Genomic DNA, 24,963 nt, shown 5'->3' with positions numbered 1-24,963 from the left:
ATAAAATTGCAATATTCATTCGAGTTAATGTGGTATGGTGGGCGGAAAATCAATAGGTTTCCCAATTTCACAGATCTTCTGGTACATTTCACAATTTTGGTTCTGAGCACGCATTTTACAAGCTTGTTATTTTTACGTATTTTATTAAAGTCGCCTTGTATTTGTGGATTAAATCTTGTTGGGAGCTAAATAAGGACCCTCGAAAAGTACCTTAGTAACTTCGATAACAATGCAATTTGGTCCCATGGTCTAATGATATACTATAGAGGTATAGTTTATGAAATTTTGAATCTCTTGAACCGATTTTTAAAATTCTGTTACCGCTAGAAAGTCTAGTATTTGTGTGTGTCATACGCTAGGTGTGTAGGTAATTTATCTCTGTAATTTCAAGGGAACAGGAACTACCCAGGTGAAACCGCCGGGCATCGGCTAGTCTATACTTCTATACATATATTACAAAGAGGAAAGATTCGATTGTTTGTTGGCATGTTTTGATTAGGCTCTGGAACTACTAGCCGATGTGAAAAGTCTTTCACTGTTGAGAAGCTACACTTCACCCGAGGAAGAGAAGCTATAGGCTATATTTTATCCCCGTATTCCTACGGTAATGGGAACGACGCGGGTGAAACAACGCGGCGTTTACTAGTTTGTTATAAATAGAAAATTAAACAACATCTTTAATAGAATAATCTCTTCAAATTTTGAAATTTAATTACGATCTAAATTTGAACACCAGTAGGTAATTAATACTGGTGTGTTAATTGTAATTTTCTTTTACACGAATAGATATGTTACTAAATTGAATTTTAAATAGTCGTTTATATTTAAGAAGTGATTATTCATAAATAAACCGTACGAATAGCTTCAGCCTTACCTATGTTAAATTCAAATAATTTATCTGTTAAAATCTAGCCGTAGGATTTCGTCCGATTGAGATACGGTATTTTCGTATACAATTAAGTCAAACAATTTTCATTAAGCTCAAACACGATTATAATCTGATCCCCGAGACGTAACGTAAGGTTACAATAACACAAAGCCGTGTTATTGTGTATCTTGAGACAAGAAGCAATAACAAAACAACTTGAGACGAAACGGAAGGTTTGACATTCCAATTTCACAATACACCTCGGAGAAATGTAACCCGAGCATACATTACGAAGATTTATAATGTTTTGTTAGGACAGTTGACATAATAATATTATGTATTCATTCGCATAGTGAACTTTATCCCGTTGCATCCCTAAAAGCTTGTTTACAGCTGTTAATATACACTTTACTTACTATACTTGTATAATAAATGGAATAGTAGGTATAATCTATATCTATACCTAAATATACCGGTCGAATTCTAAAAGTTTATTCGCAATTTGAGATTTTACTTATACCATTTGTAACACCAAATGTTATCGAGGCATAGAGTACTACTAGCGCCATCTAGAATCTATACTTATTATACGAATTCTGTACATTATGTACATTAAAGATATTTTGAAAAATTTTATTGGGGGGCATTACATAATCGATACTGAAGCTAAAAATATTTTTTTTAGATTTTTTGTCTGTCTGTCTGTCTGGCCGTGATTTTTTGTTATTCGGGCATCACGCTGAAACTACTGAATGAATTCAAATGTAACTTGGCACGGTTTTAGACCATAATACGGAAAAGGTTATTTATTCGGATACATTTTATTGCGAAAATAAAATAAGAAGGGAGTGAAATAGGGGTTGAAAGTTATATCGTATATCATAAAAAAATACGAAATATAATGGGATTCTAAAATTTTTAAAGTTCAAGCTCTAAATTGGTGAAATAGGGCTTGAAAGTTTACATTGATTTCTACGCTGACGAGGTCGCGGGCGTCCGCTAGTTCGCTAATATTCTGTATGGCTTCGAGGAAAGAATGGCTATGCCTATTCACTCAATCTCATTTCAATAGAAAGCTGAATAGAGTTCTATGAAGATAACATTTTTCAGAGCCGTGATAGCCCAGTGGATATGACTGCCTCTGATTCCGGAGGGTGTGAGTTCGAATTAGGTCCGACGCATGCACCTCCAACTTTTCAGTTGGACTTTAATTTTAAGAAATTAAAATCACGTGTCTCAAATCTCAGAGAATTTTCTTAATTCTCAAATCTCAGAGAATTTTCTTAATTCTTAGAATCAGCAGTGAGCCGAATATGGGTTTTTACTGATGATGATGAACATTTTTCAAGATTTTTGAGACAAAGTTAACATTCTATACTACAGCCTTTCTTGTTGAGTACTGTTTACCAATAAACAAATTAAAAATGAGTGTATAAATCACTTGTTTTTTTAATTAATGAAAATAAATTTAATTAATAAGTTTAGAACAATTAGATGTGGTAAATGTATTTTACATAACATTTTATAAACAAACCATACATAATTTAAAATAAATAAGTTATGCGTTTTCTACCTTCATTTCTAATTTTTTGTTAGTAAACAGTAGGTACTCATCAACAAAGGCTGTAGTTCAAGCGTTTAGAATGGAGAAAATTCGAAACTTTCACAAAAACAAAATCACTACAACATTTTAGTTAATTTGATTATGACGATAATTTTAGACTCGTCTCCCATATTATATTAGTAAATTATATTATCAATATCGTTATCTATTAGCGATATCGTTAAATTTATTAGTTACAACATCGTTAAATAAATTGTGTACTCCATTGCATGGCGGTATACTATTACAAATTAATGTTCACACATTCAATTGATGAAGCAAGTCATTTGGAACGAGTCGGAAAGTAAAATAATATATAATATATAATAAACAGGTGTACTTCTAATTCAATTAAGTATCGATTGGATAATAATTACACATTAAGGAAAGTTTTTTGAGTCTTACAATATCTTTTATTAGCTTAATAGTTTAACTCAGTTTAGTTCCTTTTGGTTATTTATTATTAGTTTATTTTATAGTTTAAATGACAGTGTAGGTATTAGTTAAGATTATAAGGTTATGTTGGCTGTGTTCGTGGCGTTACCCGATCTGTGGTTCCAGCTGAAAATCAGCGCTACATTTCCTGGGGCCATTTTCTGGGTTATGCCACACATCGCAGGGCATTGTCCTGGATGACCTGGTGTACTGGAGAGAGATATCTTTCTTTTTTTTTTTTATTGAGAAAGAATACAATAAGGAACTTAAGCTAACTTATCCTAATAACTATACAAATCATGCCCACGTGGAATGGTGGCAAGAATACTGGCTGCATTTCCGCGCTGGACAGCCAGGCTGATCCTTTGCGCAAAAAATGAGCCAGCCCTTCTGTCACCAGTCGAGGCAACAAGCCGCGGTGAAATGGTACGGAAAATTTTTTTGGCACTGCGACTCCATGGCCCAAGGGTCTCCACGGCAAAAGGTACAAATATGTAACTCTCTGTCAGAGAGGCATACTTAAGCCGTTACCGGTTTCAGCTCTTTCTTTCTTAGAATATTTTTGTTAATCCAGGGTATAATCTATCGCTATTCCAAATTTCAGTCAAATTCATTCAATAGTTTTTCGTGAGAGTAACAAACATCAATATCAATAGGACATTCATTGTCTTTGATCATAATATTTCGTAATATAATCGTGTTATATTATATCTCGTAATATAATATATTTCGTAATATAATCGTGTTATAATATAATCGTGTTATAATATAATCGTGTTATATTATATTAGAGCTGTGATAGCCCAGTGGATATGACCTCTGCCTCCGATTCCGGAGGGTGTGGGTTCGAATCCGGTCCGGGGCATGCACCTCCAACTTTTCAGTTGTGTGCATTTTAAGAAATTAAATATCACGTGTCTCAATCGGTGAAGGAAAACATCGTGAGGAAACCTGCATACCAGAGAATTATCTTAATTCTCTGGTATGTGAAGTCTGCCAATCCGCATTGGGCCAGCGTGGTGGACTATTGGCCTAACCCCTCTCATTCTGAGAGGAGACTCGAGCTCAGCAGTGAGCCGAATATGGGTTGATGACGACGATATTATATCTCAGATTAGCTTTCAAATGGTGAATAATCAAAAATTCCATCTGGTTGTGATGAGTCACTAGACTCGGCGTATGTCACAAGATCGTTTTCCTACATAACTACAACTGCTGACTCGCCTTGATACCTATCACATCACAGGTTGCCGCTAGACCCACACAACCTTAGGCCACCTGGGAGCGGCTCATACCTTGTTAGTCCAAAGGTTAACCTATTTGGGTTATGGATCGTTTGGTCCGAGTTTAAATTGAGCTGTGGACATATAGATAAGTACGATATTTTTATTGCACGAGGTTGCATGTTTCCTTCTCCGAGCTTCTGAGAGCAAAGTCCCGGTAATTTTTATAAAATTTTGGTAATTGGTTATAGAGTCATACTTGTTAAGGATGCAATGTGGTGGCGAGAGTGGAGGGTGATGATGAGCTCTTGAGTTATGCCTGTTAGAAATCATCTACTTGTCAATTTATGTATTGTTTTATTATTTAATAGACTAAATAGCTCCACGATTAACGTGTAAAATATAAAACCTATCTGTTAGACTATTGTAGCATTAATAGTCCTACTAGTTGGAGAAGAAAAGGAATATTGGTCATCAGTAACGATCCATAAATTCGACTAATAGTCTCCTCTAAGAATGAGAGGGGTTAGGCTAATAGTCCATTACGCTGGCCCAATGGAATCTTCACATACGAAAAGAATTAAGAAAATTATCTGTTATACAGGTTTCCTCATGATGATTTTCCTTCACCGTTTTAAACACGTGATATTTAATTTCTTAAATACTAGTCACATTTAAAAAAAAATCAATATATAAATGCGAAAGGTCACTCAACATAACATCTTGAAAAACGCTTGACGTACAACGATGAAATTTAGCAGAGAGGTTGCTTATAGATAATAGACATCTACTAAGAACGGATTTTGCGATAGAGCTGGATTAAGGAGGTCTAAAGGCGGACGAAGTCGCGGGCGTCCGCTAGTATACTATATAGGTATTATTAAAAAGAATCACCTACGTGTATACAACTGTCGATAATAATAACTTATTCTTTTTTTTTATTCTTGACAAGTTAGCCCTTGACTACAATATCACCTGATGGTAAGTGATGATGCAGTCTAAGGTGGAAGCGGGCTAACTTGTTAGGAGGAGGATGAAAATCCTTCGGTTTCCACTCCTTTCGGTTTCTACACGACATCGTACCGGAACGCTAATTCGCTTGGCGGAACGTCTTTGCCGGCAGGGAGGTAACTAGCCACGGCCGAAGCCTCCCAGCAGCCAGACCTGGACCAATTAAGAAAATCACAATCTGCCCAGCTGGGGATCGAACCCAGGACCTCCGTTTTGAAAATCCACCGCGCATACCACTGCGCCACGGAGGCTGTCAAAAACTTATTGATATTGTTAAGTTGTCGGCACCATAAATATAATAATTACAAAACATCTAATACCTGTCACATCAACCCGCAAGACCCACACAAGGCTCAAGGCTGCTAAAAGTCTTGGCAGTTTAAGATCAACTGCTTGTCAGCTTATGGCTTTTTCTATCTATGTGTAATCGATGCTGACAAGTTGTACGGCAACATTACTTTTTTGTCAATTGCTCTTTGGTCTAGCTAGTTTATGAGGTCCAGGATTCGACTCGGAATTCTAAATCGGTAGTTAGACCCTCAAGAATAGTAGCTTTGTTATTTGATACGATATATTTGACAGTATTATTGTAATAAGTAAATATGAGTAAGAACACAATATGGAACTTAAGCAAACTTGTCCTAATAACTATACAAATCATGTCCACGTGGAATGGTGGTATATTTTCATGCAAATCCGCGCTGGACAGCTAGGCGTCGTTTGCGCAAAAAATAAGCCAGCCTTTCTCTCACCAGTCGAGGCAACTTGCCATGATGTAATGATTATAAGGATCACGGCAAAAGGAACAAACACAAATAAACAAATGTTAGATGACTGTAAAAACGAAAATACTATGAAAAACGATGTAATGACTCATTATTTGAGTTGTACACCGAGATAAAATATTATACACAATAGGCCTGCTGATCTTAGTGCCCGCGACTGCGTCTACGTGGAATTTACTTTTTCACAAATCCCTCGGGATCCATGGATTTTTCCGGAATAGTAGCCTATGTGTTAATTCAGACTATAATCTATATCTACTTTAATTTTCACGTGATTCGGTTTAGTAGCCGAAGCGTGAAAGAGTAACAAACATTCATACCATCAAAATCATGAGGTTTTCGCAAATCTCGTGAATCCAAGGATTTTTCGGGATAAAAAGTAGCTTATCTGTTAATCTAAAGTAAAATCAATTTCCATTCCAAATTTCAGCCAAATCGGTTCAATAGTTGCGGCGTTAAAGAGTAACAAACATACAAACATACATACAAACATCCATACAAACTTTCGCGTTTATAATATTAGTAGGATTTATCCACATTATGTACTGACATCAGTGTGTGTTAGATCATGTTCATTTCCACATACCATCAAGTGCGGTCACCTGTTTGATGTATCAGTTAATGTCATAAAATATTTCAGTTACCCTTTGAGGCATCAAGCAAAACTGTTTAGGTACAAAATTTAAGTCTGTCTTATCTTTAAATGGAAAAAAGCATTTGGTCAATGAAATAAATCTTGTAGATAAGTACGAGTAGGTACTGGAACGTCCGCGTCCAGTAAATTGCACTGGAAACAGCTATAAAGGGTAGGAGATGCGTCTAATCGCCAGACCACACAATTACCTCTAATGAAACAAAAGACTTAGATCTTTGTCCTTCTACGGATCAGTAATTGGCCGGTGCCATAGATAATGTAATGTTACAGATATGGCAAAAAACACTTACATTTTGTAATCTATACTAATATTATAAAGCTGAAGAGTTTGTTTGTTTGATTGAACGCGCTAATCTCAGGAACTACTGGTTCGATTTGAAAAATTCTTTTAGTGTTAGATAGCCCATTTATTAAAGATGGCTATAGGCTATATAATATCCCCATATTACTACAGGGACGGGAACCACGAGGTAAAACCGCGCGGCATCAGCTAGTACCTACATAAAAATCTCTTCTCACGGTGTTTGTAGTCGCATTCCTCTTTTAATATAAATTATTATTCTTTGTATAATTTTGATAGTTACGAGAATAAGTCTTAAAGTATTAAAAAAAAATGTAACTAAAAACCTATTGAAACTAGGACCTATTGTTTAGTAGTTAACTATTGGATAGTTAACTACTAAATAAGTAGCCACGTCACACTACTAACATCGGGTGTAGGAGCTTATATACCCACCACACTGTTCCAATGCGGTTGGTCGGGCGGATTATATTCACAAATTTCTTTACTATCTCTATCAGATGTTACTAAAGGCACAGGAGTACAACACCACCGAATTTTTAACTTCCGTGATAATTTCAGCTCAATATCTCACAACCCTATAACCCAGGACCTCCCGATTCAATTGGATCAGTGAGGCAGTTAAGTAAGCAGTTAAATAAGTGGAATACGTAGGTTTTATTTTCTTAGTTAAAGTAAAAAAACGTAATTTCACCCACTCGATGGTCGTAGCCGTGGGATGGACATGCACCATGTAGGTCATGGTCGGAACACGCCCTACGCAGATAACACTGCGGCGCCTCGTTATACTCTTATTAAGGTACATTTCCGATAAACACTTTAAAAGCAAGACCCACGCCGATGCGACAGACGGGTTCATTCTTTACGTTGTAAATTTTTTTTTAAAGAATCTATTAAATATGACCAATACTGTTTATCCCCAACTAGTCGGAAGAGAATATTTGGTATAAAAATAGGCCAGCGGGCGGTGATCGAACCAAATTTTCTCGGACCAAGGCGCATTTGGGACCCTCTTAACTTTATTTTTAAGTTTTCGACTATAATTACCACAGAACAGATAACACTAAAAGCTAACGCTTTTTTAGCAATAGAAGTAGCATGGAGCGTGGTCCGCGTACACCCGGGTGTGCGGAACATCGCAAGCGTCTCCGCGCATGTACTAGCAGTCTTGTTTTGTAAGGGTGACATATTTCATTTTTCACTAAATATTAACCAGCCATTTAGGCCACGCCCCTGGGTACGCTGGTTTTAATACAAATAATTGACTCTTTATAAATCCGGTTACCTCTTATACCTCCGGTAATTACCACCACTGAATTAAATTATGTACATACCTTGTCGTTTCAAAAGTGCTTCTAAACTAAGTCTAATTGAAATAAATGAATTTTGATTTTTTTGAAATCGCATATCCAAATGCAGCGTATTTGTGTGCCCAACCCTCAAAACGTTCAACTTGCTTCGTTAATTTTCATATTATTTCTAGTAACAATAGCGTCTATCTCTCAGGGCCAAGTAGAGTTTAGTCAGGTACTTAAGTTATAAATAGAAAAACAAATAACTTACACAGTGAGTTTTCCGATACATATTACATATTATGTTTTCATAAAACAAACTATTTATTGTTTTAGCGATGATAGTGACTTAATATAACAAATCGATTTAAATAATAACGTAGTGTTATAATTGTTCCTAATCTAGGGTTTATCTAGCCTTAGCGATATGGTACTTCGATTGTCTCAATAAAAACACTAACGCTTTGAAAACTAACAAAATGTATGGGAATGACAGATCCGATCGACAACTTGATCACATGACCTGTCGATAGGAAATGCCATTCCCATACATTATTTAATTTTCGAAGCGTTAGCGTTTGTAGAAAGAGAATCGACGTGCCACTTAGCTTCAGACCCTAATCCAACGCAACGGACAGTCGCGGGGTATAACACTTCCTGCTGACCCTATTCACTAATCTGGTATTTTTTATACAAACATCGTATCAACTGAGAAATGTCATCTACTTAAATGATATCCACGAAGGGTTGTCATTAGTAGGCACCGGATGACATTTGTTGGAATCTCAGTTTTGTATATTAAATGTCAATTATCATACGTCAAAATTAGTGAATTAGTTTGCTGGACAATATATTTAATGTAACTTTAAAAGTAATATGTAATACAAAATATACATTATACTCGTATTTGCATAATGCTACATGTAAAATGTGATTATGACTATAGTCTTCAAGTGTTAGTTTATTTAGTAATAATGAACTCTCCTGGACCTTGCTCACGAGATTACCGCCATGTGGAATGTTGAGTCTACTATTATTGTTCCGATAGTTGTTTCAGTCAATGGTCTTATAGCGAAAAGCTTCGACCAACACCTTAAGAAGCTTTCGCTTAACTGTTGGATCAAGAGTCGGATACAAAAGGCATTGATTCTTGAGACGGCGCGTATTGTGAGGAGGTCCCTCACTCTGGAGTGGTGACCACCGGTTGATTTTTTTTTTAATTTTTAATAGCGTTTTGTATTTTATATTTATATTGACATTGTTAAAAACTAAAAAAAAAACTAATAAATAAATGAGAGATAGTAAAAAACTCTCTCTTAATTCTGCAACAAATTTCCCCACACAATTGCAGTACCTACATATGCAGCAACAGGATTTGAGACTTGACACCGATAAATTTTAATGAGATCTCCACGCAACCTCTCCGACCCATTATAAAAATAGAGCAAATCGGTCCAGTAATCTCGGACAAATCAGTTTAGGTACTATACTCGCCGAATAGAGTACCACTCATTTTTAACAGTGGTTTTGCCGAATATTAACTAACGAACAGCCTGTGACTTCGCTCTCGTAAATGTAAACATCAACATTCATCATTAACAACCCATATTCGGCTCACTGTTGAGCACGGGTTGGCTTTAATCCACCACGCTGGCCCAATGTGGATTGCCAGACTTCACGTAGAGAATTAAGAAAATACTCAGGCATGCAGATTTCCTTATGATATTTTTCCTTCACCGTTGGAGACACGTGATATTTAATTTCCTAAAATGCACATAACTGAAAAGTTGGAGGTGCATGCTCCGACCGGATTCGAACCTACGCCCTCCGAATCGAAGGCAGAGGACATATCCACTGGGCTATCACGTATCATTTACGTAAACATTCACAATAAATATTCTGAACACTATCTTAAATATATATCTTTATTCATCGAAAACTGCTGTTATTTTATTTCTAGGTGAAAGCTATCCTGTCTTTTTCTCCTAAACCTGACAACTATTTTCATAATGTCACGGTAAAACGTAACAAAAAACTCTTAGTCGCATTTATAATATTAATTCTTAGGATTAAAATTTAAGACAATTAACAATTTTAGGCAAATTTTTAATATTTTCTTTAGCGTGTAACTTAACATCTTTAAGCTAGTTAACGTAAATTGCTACCCAGCTCTTTGCGTATTAAACAAAGTAGATTATACCTTGAGGGTAGGCAATCTTACTTAAACTTTGTGAAGGCTGTTGTTAAAACAAAGCTTTGGATGCCCCTTTAATCTACTTTTTTAGACCGCGTGTTAAGTTACCTAGTCTTTGGGTCTGACACTAAAGATTAGATTTTATATTCACTTATATTTTACTTCAAAGCACTTCTACGTCTTTAGTGCACTGGCTCTAAGTAATTATGTGTTCGTGTGTTATATGAGTTACTGTGTAATCAATTTTAATGTCTATAAATACTGTCATTAAGTAATCAAAGAGGAACCATGTTATACGTAGTATGTTCTGTGGTCTGTGGTTATACTTAAAATACATAAGTATAAATAAAATTTAAATATCTGTCTGTAATTTTAAAATATATATTCTTTCTCTATATATATCTATGTCATCATTGTAATTTACACGACACTCAACACAAACTAGATTTCTTGAATTTTTTCTGTCTGTTTGTTCGAACTAATCTCTGAAATGGCTGAACCCAAAGACTGATATGAATATATTTTGCCATTCTCAGGGTATAACTACAAAACGGTGTTTAAATCTACTGTCCTATATCAAAATACTTAAATAGTATCTAATTTAGAACATTATTATTCGACGGCCGCGTGGCGCAGTGGGTAGTGACCCAGCCTTCTGCATCCACGGCCGTGGGTTCGATTCCCACAACTGGAAAATATTTGTGTGATGAGCATGGGTGTTTTCCAGTGTCTGTATGTATTTATACATTATATAAGTATTTATATGTAGTATATAATTGTATATTAATATTATAATATCAACTATCTTAGCACCCATAACACAAGCTACTCTGTATGCTTACTTTGGGGCTAGATAGCGATGTGTATTGTTTAAGTATATTTATTAAAAAAAAAATGAAAAAAATACTTCAAAGCAAATTATTGATGATTAGCGGACACCCGCGACTACGTCCGCGTGGAATTCAGTTTTTCACAAATCCCGTGAGAACCATGGATTTTTCCGGGATGAAAAGTAGCCTATATGTTAATTCAGAGTAAAATCTATGTCCATTCCAAATTTCAGCCAAATCGCTAAAAGAGGAACAAACATACTTACATACTTACGCACAAACTTTCGCCTTTATAATATTAGTGTGAAGTGTGATATGGCTTTGCAAGATTGTCGACCACAACTCTTAATTCTTATTTAAAAACTTGATCTAATCTGTGTTAATCGAATACGTACCTTAATATCTAATTAGAGATAAACGCATCCAGCAATCGAATAATTAGCATTCGCTTGCAGCGATTGCGTTCGCCATTTAAAGAAATATCGACAAGGAATTGATGCTATTTAAGATAAAAAAGACTTAGAGCGAGCGCTTGTGTTCTTTTTCTGTACCAACAGCTATGTAAGCCTGCGTTTTATTGCAGTACTAGTTTTTATCTTTTATCCATTATGGAGAGTAATTTAATCGCTTTATTAAATGTACTAGCCGACGCCCGCGACTTCGTTCGCGTGGAATTCAGTTTTTCACAAATCCCGTGGGATTTATTGATTTTTCCAATATGAAAAGTAGCCAATGTGTTAATCCAGGCTATTATCTATCTTCGTTTAAAATTTCAGCCAAATCGGTTCTGTAGTTGCAGCGTTAAAGAGTAACAAACATCGTTACTCTTTAAAGGGTTTATAATAAGATTGGGAGTTTGATAAAGTAACTACTTCATTATCAGCCTTTTTACGGCCCACTACTGAGCCAGATTTCTCTCCTTATAGAAGGGATATGGAGCCAAGACCCACCATGCTGCTCCAATGAATGACAGGCTACTTCGTAGTTAAAAGCAGCTAGTTAGTTTGTTGTAGACTCTTCTCGGATCATTTTCGGATGCCATTGGTGCGTTTGGAACCCTCGTAAATTTAATTTTTAGTTTTCGAAAGTTTTTTTTTTTTATTCTTTACAAGTTAGCATGATGCAGTCTAAAGTCAGTGCTCGTAAGCTAAGCCTAATTTTAATAAATGAATATTAACTATTGATTATATATAAATAAAAGAAAATAAAATTATGAAATTATCTACTCGTATGTATAAGAATTGGACGCTTATTGAAGTCCTCTATTATTCCAAGACCATTTTAGATGAACATACGTGCACAAATCCCGTGAATTCAAGGAATACAACACAATCAAAGCTTCCGAACTAACTCGAATTTCCTTTGAACGTGTAGAACGTAGGAGGTACTTACAAGTTCCTGATTCCTGATATACTCGTAAACATCTCGTTTTTCTTTCCTTTGCCGTCGGAAACTCCGTGATTTTCCAATCTTCGTCACTCCTTTCTGCGTCATGATTAAGAAATGTGAGACGCCGATGTCAAAGGTGAATAGGTCTGCCCTGTAATTTGTTACACTACTCCCTCGATGTTCTTACGAGATATTTCGTATTAAATGCTTGAAATTGATTAGTCTCTAGTTTTATAAGAGACGTTTGAGGTTCAAGTATGATCCTTGACTTATTCAATTTGAGGTTTTTTTTAAGCTATTGCATCGATTTTATCGTAAGCTTTGAGCGCGTCGACCGAATCAAGAAATTCAGTAACGAAAATAAATCTTACATCCAAGCCGTGCATGAAGTTAACACATTTCGACGTTATCATATCGACTCAACTGCACAAGTGGTGTGAAACCAAGGGGCAGAGTTCGACTCCAGCTCAACGTTTTTATAAGACAATTTTTTTTATTATTTATTCTATTCTAACTTTTTGTTGTTATATCTTAGTGATTTTATTTTTGTATTTTTCATTTGGTTATTAAAAGAAATAATAATGTTATCTCATCGGTCACCACGTTCAAAAAGTGTTACTTGAATTAATATCAAAGAAAAAAACTTGAATTATTATCAAAGATAAAAAAAAATACTCCATAGATATAAATAACTAGCTGACGTCGCGCGTTTCACCCGCGTGGTTCCCGTTCCCGTAGAAATACGGGGATAATATATAGTCTGTAGCCTTCCTTGATAAAAGGGCTATCTATCACTGAAAGAATTTTTCAAATCGGACCAGTAGTTCCTGAGATTAGCGCGTTCAAGAGAGATGTTCGAGATTAAAGCACAGAAAATATATGTGTTAAAGTATGATCCTTGACATATTTACCAAAGGTAAAGCTCTTTATTTTGGGTTTGACTCCTACAGAGCGAGATAGCTTGAGGTTCATGTATGTTCCTCATTTTACGTTTACCCTCTTTATTCATTACTATGTGATCTAAACAAGAGTTTATTTTACACTTAGTAGAGTTGTTTTAACACTTTTTAACGTCAAAGTACATAATTCAACGGGTATCAAAGTTTTAATTAGTTTACATATTTTTACTCTCAGCGAAACCTTTGAGAAATAAAATTCTGTGGTATACCACTTTATAATAGTAGAATATACCACTTTAGAACTAAACTAGCCAATGCTCCGCGGTTTCACTCGCGCATTTCCCGGCACTCACAAATAACGTGACTTTCTAGTGATAAGAGAATTTTCAAAATCGGTAGATCCAGGGATTACCTCCTACAATACCAAAACCTTTACATCTTTATAATATTAGTATAAAAAACGTCACGCCTATTTTATGACTGCGCATAATTACATACTGATGTGTTTTTCAGATAGCATGGGTTTGGTGACAGTCGCCTGTATGACGTTCATAATACGTACTATTATCGTGAATCGCGGCAAACTTTCAAGAGTGAAACGAACTGTCACCCGCACCATCCTACATGAAACGAACTGTCACCCGCACCATCCATCATTTTGGCTGGTGGGAGGCGTTGGCCGTGGCTAGTTACCACCCTACCGACAAAGACGTACTGCCAATCGACTTAGCGTTCCGGTACAATGTCGTGTAGAAACCGAAAGGGGTGTGGACTTTCTTCCTCCTCCTGTTAAGTTCGCTCGCTTCCATCTTAGATTGCATCGTCACTTACCATCAGGTGAGATTGTAATCAAGGGCTAACTTGTAAAGAATAAAAAAAAAATCCTACATGAAACGAACTGTACTGACACAACGACTATAGTTTTTTAAAGTTCTATTGTTTGCCTTAGCATACTTTTCTAACTACAATAAATCGACACGATTATATAATGATTTATTTATTTTGCTATCATCCGCGAAAATTCGGCGAACCCATGCGACAACGTCACCCAGTACCGACAAAATACTCTCTACGTACGTTTCACCCCGAAACCGGAGCATCCTCAGGAGATGTTGACTCTACAACGTGCAATTGCAAAGTCTTTGCAATTGAACAAATTTTCGCGGATGATAGCAAAATAAATAAATCATTATATAATCATGATGAACTTCCGCAAAGTAACGCCTGCTTCTATCCAATATAAATCGACACATTCGTGCTATTTCTTTTGCAATAAATTAGACAAGTTAACGTGTTGTCAATTTGATTTATTTGACAGTTAGTGTACAACATACATGGTGTAATGACCCACATAACTAACTTCTAAAGTTTTTCATTTAAGTAGACACGGCTTTTTGTATACTTCGTAAAGTTCGGCAAAGTGTCTTTTAATATTGAAATCGCAAATTAGTGTGATCCAGTGGCGAAGGATGGAATTTTGACGATAGTAAGCCATCCCAAAGAAATGGAAATTCATACCGCTTGTTACAAACAATGAGTTCTCATATATATATATTCATTACAATAATGAATATGTATATGTGAAATTTTAAAAGGTCACCCGGCGGGAATCGGTCTGTATGGACTTTTCGCCGCTGGTGTGTTAGTATTCAATAAATAGTACAATTCACAACGGAAATTACCACTGCGGTATCCGAAAACTCGGTCAATCGTTCCATAATTAGTATGATTCATTCATTAGTCTTCAGGTCGGTCACTACGTCACTAAAGCACTATTGTTTTCCACTTCACTGCACTTCGCGTCTTTATTTATAGCTACAAAGGACAATGCCAGACAATGTATAGAAGTTTGACCCACTAAAAAAAAATAATTTGCAACAATATATTATATATCATATTATTGGATTTTTTGTACTATTAAACAAATATTACCTTTTAACCCTTTATAACTAGGGGTATAAAAATAAATCCAAGTTGAAGTTTGATTTTAAGATTAAGTATATGTGCAGTTATAGTTACAATTATTATTATGAAATAGATAACGATAAAGCGTCGTGATTGGTTTTTTGTAAATACAGAAGCACTTAGCACATGCAATACATTAAAAAAACGTGATTTTATTATTTTCAAATTACTCCGAGGTATTATTACAGCCAGCATATTGGATAAGACTCTTAACTCTTTGTAAAAAAACATTTTTATACTTAATAGATATGATGGACCAATAGGCTAGTAGACACTTTTTTTAAATGGTCTTTAATTGATCATTATCGTTCTACTAGTTTGAAAAAAAATTGTCATATTTTTTTGAGACGTCATTACATGAAAATTTTAATTTTTGAATATTTATTTGACAATACGACCCTAAACGCTGTCCACCCTTGATAGTCTATATTTCAACTGTTTTATGACGTCACCAAAACCAATCCTTTATCAAACGGGGCGTTTGACAAAAATGTTAGTTAATAATTAGTTTGACGTTTAGTATATTAAGTAACATTGTGACGTCACAAAATGGACGACAGTATTTTGACGTTTGGAAAATTTAAAAAAATGATTTTTTAAAGTACATTTCAACAAACATTTCGGACCCTTATTCCATATACTATACGAAATTAATATTGTTCATATTAAATTTGATATGAGTCAACTACCCACTTGATAATAAGTGACCATCCAAACCATAGGCTTTAAACAGAGCAGGTTCTCTCATGCAAGGAACACGAGATGACTACATTTGAGAAATTGTATACCAAAAATAAACATTCTAATCAGATTCTCCTAACACGCTATAAATAAGTGCGAGCTTAACTTCAAAAAGGTTATTAGGTAGATAATTGTGTCAGTGACGTTAGTCTTCATTTAAATATCGGCCGCAAAGTGGCGATATATCTCAGTGAGATTTAGAGCCCGTTTGACTTGTCGTCTATGGATTACGAGGAATTGCTTTTTAGAGATAACCGGATTTCACTCTGTGTAGATTGGAGTGAAGATTTATACCTACATGAAAATTATTTTCAGAATTCAAACTTCAATAAGCTATTAGTACAAAGTAATGAATTTTGTTTGGAAAATCTTTATATTTATTATTTTTGAAATAGACATATTTTATTTAGTCCATACAAAAAAACTAGCAACTCAACGCAAAAATATGCCCAATATTTGAGTTGAGTTGCTAGTTTTTTTCTTTTTTTGTTGTTTTTTTTTTAAATAAAACTGATACAGACCTGTCTTTATATTATACAATAAGTATTCATAGAAAAATACACGAAAAATAAAAAAATATTTATTTATAAGGAACCTCATTAAAATACATGCCGTCTTAAGCTTCATGTATCAGACTTTCGAAAGCAAAAACTTTATAGTTAAAGCTTAAACGAACTTGATTTTTAGTCTTTTATTTATTTATTAATTATTATTAGTGGACCTGTCAAGCTTCGCTTTGACTCATTCCCTACCCCTATCCTATTCTACTTCCATCCTACACCTACCCTACTTTACCCCTACCTATCCAAGCTACTCTTACCAAATCCTACCCCACTACCGTACCCCTAACTTACTCCTACCCTATCCTAAAAATACTCTACGTAAAAACCATCGTCGCATCGTCAAGAAACATTAAAAAAATAATAAACAAATCGGTTCAGCCGCTCTCGAGATTTCCGATTCACACATTCATCACATTTAGTGATTCATTTTATATTATAGATTCTAGTATTACCATTATGAAATCAAATCTAACAAATCCACATTTTTAACGAGTCAAAATCTATAGATTTGATGCGCAATAAAAACATCAGCGTTCTTTTTACGTGTCACCGATAGTACTATTTAAAAAGAATACAAATAAAACTCGATGGTATGTAACATGGGTAGGGTCAGTTCCCATATAGCACATCTCACAGTACACAGGATCTGGGCTCGATTAGATGCGCCGGCGCACTTATGCGTGACGACGCGCCCTGCAACTATAGTACGTACAGATGTTTTGATATGTTAATTAGATCTATACACTTAACATCTGTGTACTAGTGACTAGTAATAAAAGACAGAAAATGAAGATTTATATGACTTATTTCCGTTAAAAAGTTTTATTTAGAAGGTCGCGTGGCGATGTTAGTTACCTGCTTTCTGCATTCACGGTCGTGGATACGATTCCGACAACTGAAAGATACTTTGTGTGATATAGTACGTTATTCAGCTAGCGATGGAGTGAGCTATGCTTGAAGTTTCTCTGCGTGATCGAATCAGAAATGAGGAGATCTGCAGACGAACCAAAGTGACTGACATAGATCAGCGAGTCGCGAAGCTGAAGAAAGAAAAGCTGATGGACATTGGGGTCCCATGCTGGAATGGCGACCCCGCATCGGAAAGCGCAGTGTGGGTCGACCCCCACTCAATGGCGTGCACTTCATACATACATTGAAGCACTGCACAACCTTAGCAAATGATTTGTTAATGCTTATTAAAATGCAGATTTTCCCAGTTTTGTTAAATTGTTTTACAAGTGCATACCCTGATCAACATACTTATGAACGCCACTGCCCCCAAGGTGGACCGAGGACATCAAGCGGGTTGCAAGTAGCCGCTGTAAGCTGGCGGCTCAAGACTGTTGTGCTTGGAAGTCCATGCAAGAGGCCTACGACCATCAGCTGATGATGATGATGAGGATGATGATGATGATGATGACGATGGTGATGATGATGATGATGACGATGATGATGATGATGATGATAGGACGTTAAAGATATAAACAATATCTTAGTAGTCATCTCATTAAGTCCCTCGTGTTGTTTACTAGCCTTGTGTTTGATGGATGATATAATTATTTGAATTATTTACGGCTCTCAGTTTTGCTCTCATTATGTCTGTACCTACGGCACCTAATTATTTTCGTCTTTGACATTCGGCTAATTCGGATCCAAGAGTCTACGAGCACGAGCCAATTGGCAAGTTCTGCTTCATGGTCTATTCAATTTGTTCAAAAATAAATGGTGAACAACAGGATTTCAAAAAAGCTGCTTCATTGTAATAACTCATTCATTCGGTATAAGACCGCTTGTAAACAATTCTTTAGTTAATGATTTTATACTCGTATTACTACATAACGATGTTAGGTCTGTCTGTAACAATGATAATTTTATACTATAGATCGGTTACGTCCCTACAAAATAACAGAAAAATGTGATCCGAATATAGATTACAAAACTGAGCACACACAAGCACAATTTTGTCTTTAATTCCATTATTTATTTATATTTATATAGTTTTTGCTCTTTAATAAGAAAAAGTCTTATCTAAAAATCAAATAATTGTTATACTTACTTTAGCTATAATAAAAGAATTCCTGACAGGACACAAATAGGTATATGTTTTTTTAATTTTTTCTCATTGTCGAGAACTATGAAATTTATACAGGAAGAAAATTTTTTTAGTGCGGATATTTTTATATTTTGTACATAAACAAAATTTAATGATCACGTATTTTTTCTTTTTTTTTTTAACTCAAAAATAACAAAATTATCGTTAGCTAAAGTTATTTACTTTTGAACAGAATTTTAGGGTCACCCTATTGTGCGTTTATTTTATTTTCGTTTGATACCTAAAGGACGTCACCAGATCACTTTTAAGCTGAATATATCTTGTTTAGTAATAATATGTACATTATTTTGTTATTTTAGAGACATAAATTAAAAAAAAAATTACATAAAATGTATCGAACTGTTTGTAGATTTTTATTCTATTAATGATACAGAACCACGAAAAAAAATATCCGCACTAAAGACCGAATCACCCTGTATATATTTATATATAAAATTATTATATATCCTTCAGTTTTTACATAGATCATAAATTAATTTATCATTGTCCGATCATACGGATATCCATGTGGTTATAACAAGTATGTACAGAGCGAATGGATATAGGTACCTACTCTATCTTTGAGCCGTGATAGCCCAGTGGACATGAAAAACATCGTAAGGAAACCTGCATACCAGAGAATTTTCTTAATTCTCTGCGTGTGTGAAGTCTGCCAATCCGCATTGGGCCAGCGTGATGGACTATTGGCCTAATCTCTCTCATTCTGATAAGAAACTCGAGCTCAGCAGTGAGCCGAATATGGGTTGATAATGATGACTAAATCTTTATCTGAAAATAATAATAATCTTGAGCGAACGAAACCGCATGCGCTTACTAGTAAATATTTTAAAATACTAAGAATAGATATCGTCAGCATACAAAGTTTTAGATCTTCATGTTGTAAATTGTGCAGTTGAGACCTTCTCTTAAAACTGGATGCTGTGAGTTGTGACGCTTTCTTCCGAGTAGCTATTATCTTTCAACAACCAAGTTTTTGTTATGAATGACCTTCACCTTAGAAGAAGAGATAATAAATATGATAACGTTTACATAGCAATGTCATGTGGTCAACTTGGGAAGTTTTAGTAAATTAAACGTTTTAGGTAAGTAGGCATATATTATGTTCATAAGTGATTTTAAAAGACAGGAGATTTGTAATAAGGCCTTATAAAAAACGTCAAAACGATTTTTCGACTAACTAACTAACTGACGACCTCCATGGCGCAGTGGTATGTGCGGTGGATTTGCAAGACGTAGATCCTGGGTTCGATCCCCGGCTGGACCGATTGTCTGTTTTCTTAATTGGTCCAGGTCTGGCTGGTGGGAGGCTTTCTCCGTGGCTAGTTACCACCCTACCAACATAGACGTACCGCCAAGCAATTTAGCGTTCCGGTACGATGTTGTGTAGAGACCCAAAGGGTTGTGGATTGTCATCCTCCTTCTAACAAGTTAGTCCGCTTCCATCTTAGATTGCATCATCACTTACCATCAGGTGAGATTGCACTTAAGGGCTAACTTGGAAATGTAAACAGTTATTATCTAATTTGCCCACTAACAGAATAGTCTTTTTTTTATTTTTTTTTTTATTTTTTACAAGTTAAATATTTCAAAATGTTTTATTTAATGTAAAATTTAAGTTTGAACCCTTATTGGATTGAATTCTATCATCAGCTTTAAATGTCTAAACCGTGGAGTTAATCTCGTATCCTAGAACTAACTTTTTACTATGTTATGGAACATAAGTAAAATGGGATTTGCCAAATTTTCGAAAATGGACAAGTTATCCACAACATAACATAAAAAATAACTTGCATAATTTGTAAATGAAAAATAAGGTAAACACCACAATTATGGATAACCTCGGTTATGGAATTTGTTTGAATAATTCATAAAATGAACGCTCATGCCTCCTATATACCTAGCAATCATCGGTAATTATAAATTTATATCAAGGCTCTATGATTGCTTATACTCTCGTACTGTGTATTGTCACCAAAGATAATAATGCAAGCCACTCACCATCCAATAAGTCCACGTGCCTGTAGCGTTAACGACAGGACATCCGATAAAACTGATCGTGTGTTGGCCACGAACATACACATCAGTCACACACACGATCAGTTTTAGCTATCAGCTAACTTCCAAAGTCACCAGTCTAAACTTCGTAATTGGCTACCGTACTTACGGTAGGAGCAGCTGACTTTATTCTTCATAAATTGACGCATCGCAGCGTCAAAATTCACTCACACATATACATACATAGACCCAGGGCAAGTCAAATAAAAGCTTGTAGGCAATAAAGGTGCAAGGCTATTATCACAAAACTGTTTGATTATTCCGACCGCGCGCCGGCTTTCTCCGCAATTATTCGGCGTGTGTGTTAATTCAATATTTGTTCAACGAGTTAAGAGTGACGGGGCTACTGACCTACATCCTTCACCTTCGTACTGTTTCCTTATCATTGGCACCGATGTTATTTTTGTTAGCGAACGCGGTTTGGAAACTTTACACGTTGTAGTGAGTCTTGTCCATTGTTGCGTCCGCGGACTATTTTAATTTTTCCACTGCAAGGTCTGACTCATTATCCTTCAACTACAAGCGGGGCCACAAACTCGTTGTAGTGAGTCTAAACTCTAACGTCTATTGATGCGTCCTTGAACTATTTTTATCTCCCTACTGCAAAGTCAAGTCTGACTTCTTATGCTTCTTTAAGAGATGATTTGTAGCGACGACTTGATAAGTTGCGCCGAGTAACGTGCATATCTTAAATGCAAAAATGCACTACGTACCCTGATGACTTACTACGCTAAATTTTCCATTTGATTCAATTTGTACTATATACATTTCTACGTCCTTGGACTATTCTTTTTGTCCAAGGACCACTAAGTTGCGCTGATTGGCTTGTAAGCATAAATGCAAAAATGTACTATATACCCTGAGCACTCATTAGTTTGAATTTTCCATTATGCACAACTTGTACTAGTGTCTACCCTAGTTTAAACTGCCACGCCAATGTTTGCACCAATGCGAGTTAGGCTGTTTAGGTAATAATGTTTGACTTTGCAAAGTTAATCCTAATAACCGGGACCGATAGTTTAACGTGCTCTACACACATTCTGAAACACCACAATTCTAGCAATTCTCAGCATCACCTTAGAGATCTGAAGTGATGCTGAGAATTGGTAGGGCTAAAGAATAGCTCAATATTTCAAAGCCCGTCTAAGCACTCAAATCCAAGACCTCGTGCCGAAGTTGCAAGTTCACCACTCGTCCAATGTGGCTGTCGGATTTACATTTATCTGATGTGTCGTATCGTGACGCATCAGAACATAATCGGTATCATCTATTTTGTATGGCAACGTTTACACTTACGTGACATGTCGTGTCGTCGTCACGTCACGTCAGACAACTGTAAACCCGCCTTTACGTCCTAGAGATATCAATGCCACAGGGATAACAATGGGAGCGTGTCTTGCATTGCTATGTCAGATGTGACCTAAATCGCGCGTTCTTAGTATTCCTGACCCGTATATAAAGCCACAAGGTGTTTTTCAGTATTGCTAAAATGCTAATTACACTGATCGCATGGGTAAACCGCATCGGACATGCCGAATAAATGTGGCCGCTTCTGTTGATGCCATGCGTAAATTTGGTCAATTGGTAAAGCTTTCCGGTTTCGATAACCACAGAAATGAGGTATCTAATTCCGACAAGGCTGTAAATTAAAAAAAAATAAGTAGGTATATAATATATGTTTTTAAAATGTAGTACAGTAAGGAGCCGTTACTTGACTTCGATTGCAGTTTACTAGGTAATGTAGAAAATGAGAAGTAATTATAGTACTAGTAATAAAATATGGGTGTTTAACAGACAACATGTCTTTGAAATTAAAAGCAAATAAAAATTTTCATTTATTTTCATATAATAAATGTTATTGTCTCTACATACTAGTATCTGTTATGAGGTAGTTATAACTGTGTCCATCAATTAGTCATATGTTACATAATATTCCCTCGAATTTTTATGAATTATTTCATTACGATTATGAATTTATTGAACTGAAATAATTCGAAATTAAATGCCGATGATGTTTATACAAGAATGTGGATTTAATACAAATTGCCGTACATATTATTTTAAAATTTTACAGGTTGAATAATTAAGTTTGTTTAAATTGTTAAAAATCCACATATAGTATGTATTCATTTTGTCATTATAGAGCAGCCTATTCAAACACTAGTGATATTTTATTCAAGGCAGACAAGTCTACTGAAAGGTAGACACTAGACTATCTGGTGCCTATGAATATTTGTTATAGAAATCTGCAAGTCATTTACCGCAAAGTGTATTTACCTTACCCAAATGTATAGTTGTTCGTATGAGGCTCTCGGCCGGTCAATCGGTCGTCTAAAGGTAGCCGTGGAGTACCCACAACACCGTCCATATGGAAATAGTTATAGTACTCAGGTATACATATGCATGGTACGTAGATTGAATGGAATTGTTCGGTTCAGGCGGTACCTGTCGATATATGAATACCTTGATGTATGTACCAATGATAGCGCACCACTTGAAGTGACAATGTGAATTCATACAAAGCAAACCTAAATGGTCGGTCCGTGCTCTATTATCAAATTAAGTATCAAGTTGATTCTGCTATTAAATTTAAAAATGTGAAGTCAATAAAAGAAAACTTACATATCTTGGTATCAGGCTACCTTTACGCGGTCGTATCTTTTGCCCAATTCTACTTATTGTGGCTTTGAAGTCGGTTTCTTTAAATCGATTTTACTTTTTTGTGCTTAGTAAGTAGTTTTTGTGTTTTTCATAGAACCCACAATTATTATCAAAGGTAGACGCCAGACAGGCAACAAACAAAATTATTTATGAATTAGATAGCGAAAAAAATAAGCGAATCAACCATTAAATAAGGCTGTAGACAAAAAACCTACCGAGTTTTTAAACGTCAGCAAATAAGTTGAAATATATACCTTTGAAAAAACAGTCAAGAACAGGTAAAATATAAAATTACAGACTAAATAGCTATAATAACTATTTACTTCTACTTTAATGTTAAATTTTTTTGCAGCATTAAAGACAAATCGCCAATACCTTTTCATTGGCTTGGTTGTCATATTTCAGAACAATTTCAATCACTTTAGCGTATAAAAAGCCGCATTACAAACAGTCATTAGTTAGGCCTGACCACTCTGATACACAAATACATAGACATGTCAAACTTACAACGTTACGCTACGATGCCACAAACAAACACTCTGATACCTAGAATCACAGACATATCAAACTTACAATGTTACGCTACGATGCTACAGATAAACACTCTGATACACAAATAAACAGACATGTCAAACTTACAACTTAACGCTACGTAGCCACAGATAAACACTCTGATACATAAATACACAGACATGTCAAACGTGCAACTTTACACTACGATGCCACAAACAAACACTCTGATACACACAGATACACAGACATGTCAAACTTACAACGTTGGAGATTGAAAATATCGAAAGAGAAATAAAACACTTTCTTGAGAAGCAAACATTGAACTGTAAAAAATAGTGCAAATGCAAATAATAGACGTAGATATATCACCTATAATAATAATTAATTTACAGCAGATAATTTCATAGAGATTGTGGTTTCCAGAGACCGTGATGATTGCACCGACGTTCAAGGCGCGCTCTACCTCACCAGGTAAAGGCGTGACAGTGTGCCACACTTGTGTTTTCCTCCCTACGACTGCCATATTTATGTTGTAACCTTAATTATGCTCGATAATACGAGGAATTTAACATAAATATCAAATTATTTTTATTATGTTCAAAGTAAAAAGATTTTTAGCAACGATGTTATTAGACCATATTGCTAAAAAAGTTATCGTCAGTCAGAGATTACAGAAATCAGTGATAAAAATTTCTATATTGAGACCATGAGATCTACAAAATTTGAATCACCATTCAATGAATATGTGAAATACATGCAAAATAAGCTTGTAATTCCTTCAAGTGTCCTTGAGTATTGAATCCCATGTATATGAAACTCCTAAAAATATCCATAGGTGTTGTTTTTGTCATGTTAGAACATATTTCC

At 35.4% G+C, this 24,963-nt stretch overlaps 1 protein-coding gene across 14 annotated transcripts in view; it reads left to right on the top strand.

Moving 5' to 3' along the window:
• Positions 1 to 24,963, top strand: part of LOC112054660 (uncharacterized) — a 226,855-nt gene that overhangs the window by 135,252 nt on the left and 66,640 nt on the right. For 12 of the 14 annotated variants that reach the window (XM_052884841.1, XM_052884839.1, XM_052884843.1 and 9 more), the window contains one exon: positions 24,520 to 24,567. The exons of the other annotated variants lie outside the window; for them this stretch is intronic. In XM_052884841.1, the coding sequence (XP_052740801.1) occupies positions 24,520 to 24,567 (48 nt within the window). The remainder of the gene's footprint in view (positions 1 to 24,519; positions 24,568 to 24,963) is intronic. 14 annotated transcript variants of the gene reach the window in all.

This window comes from Bicyclus anynana, chromosome 12 (genome assembly GCF_947172395.1).
Source record: "Bicyclus anynana chromosome 12, ilBicAnyn1.1, whole genome shotgun sequence".
NCBI lineage: Eukaryota > Metazoa > Arthropoda > Insecta > Lepidoptera > Nymphalidae > Bicyclus > Bicyclus anynana.
This window is presented reverse-complemented; position numbering and strand designations above follow the sequence as displayed.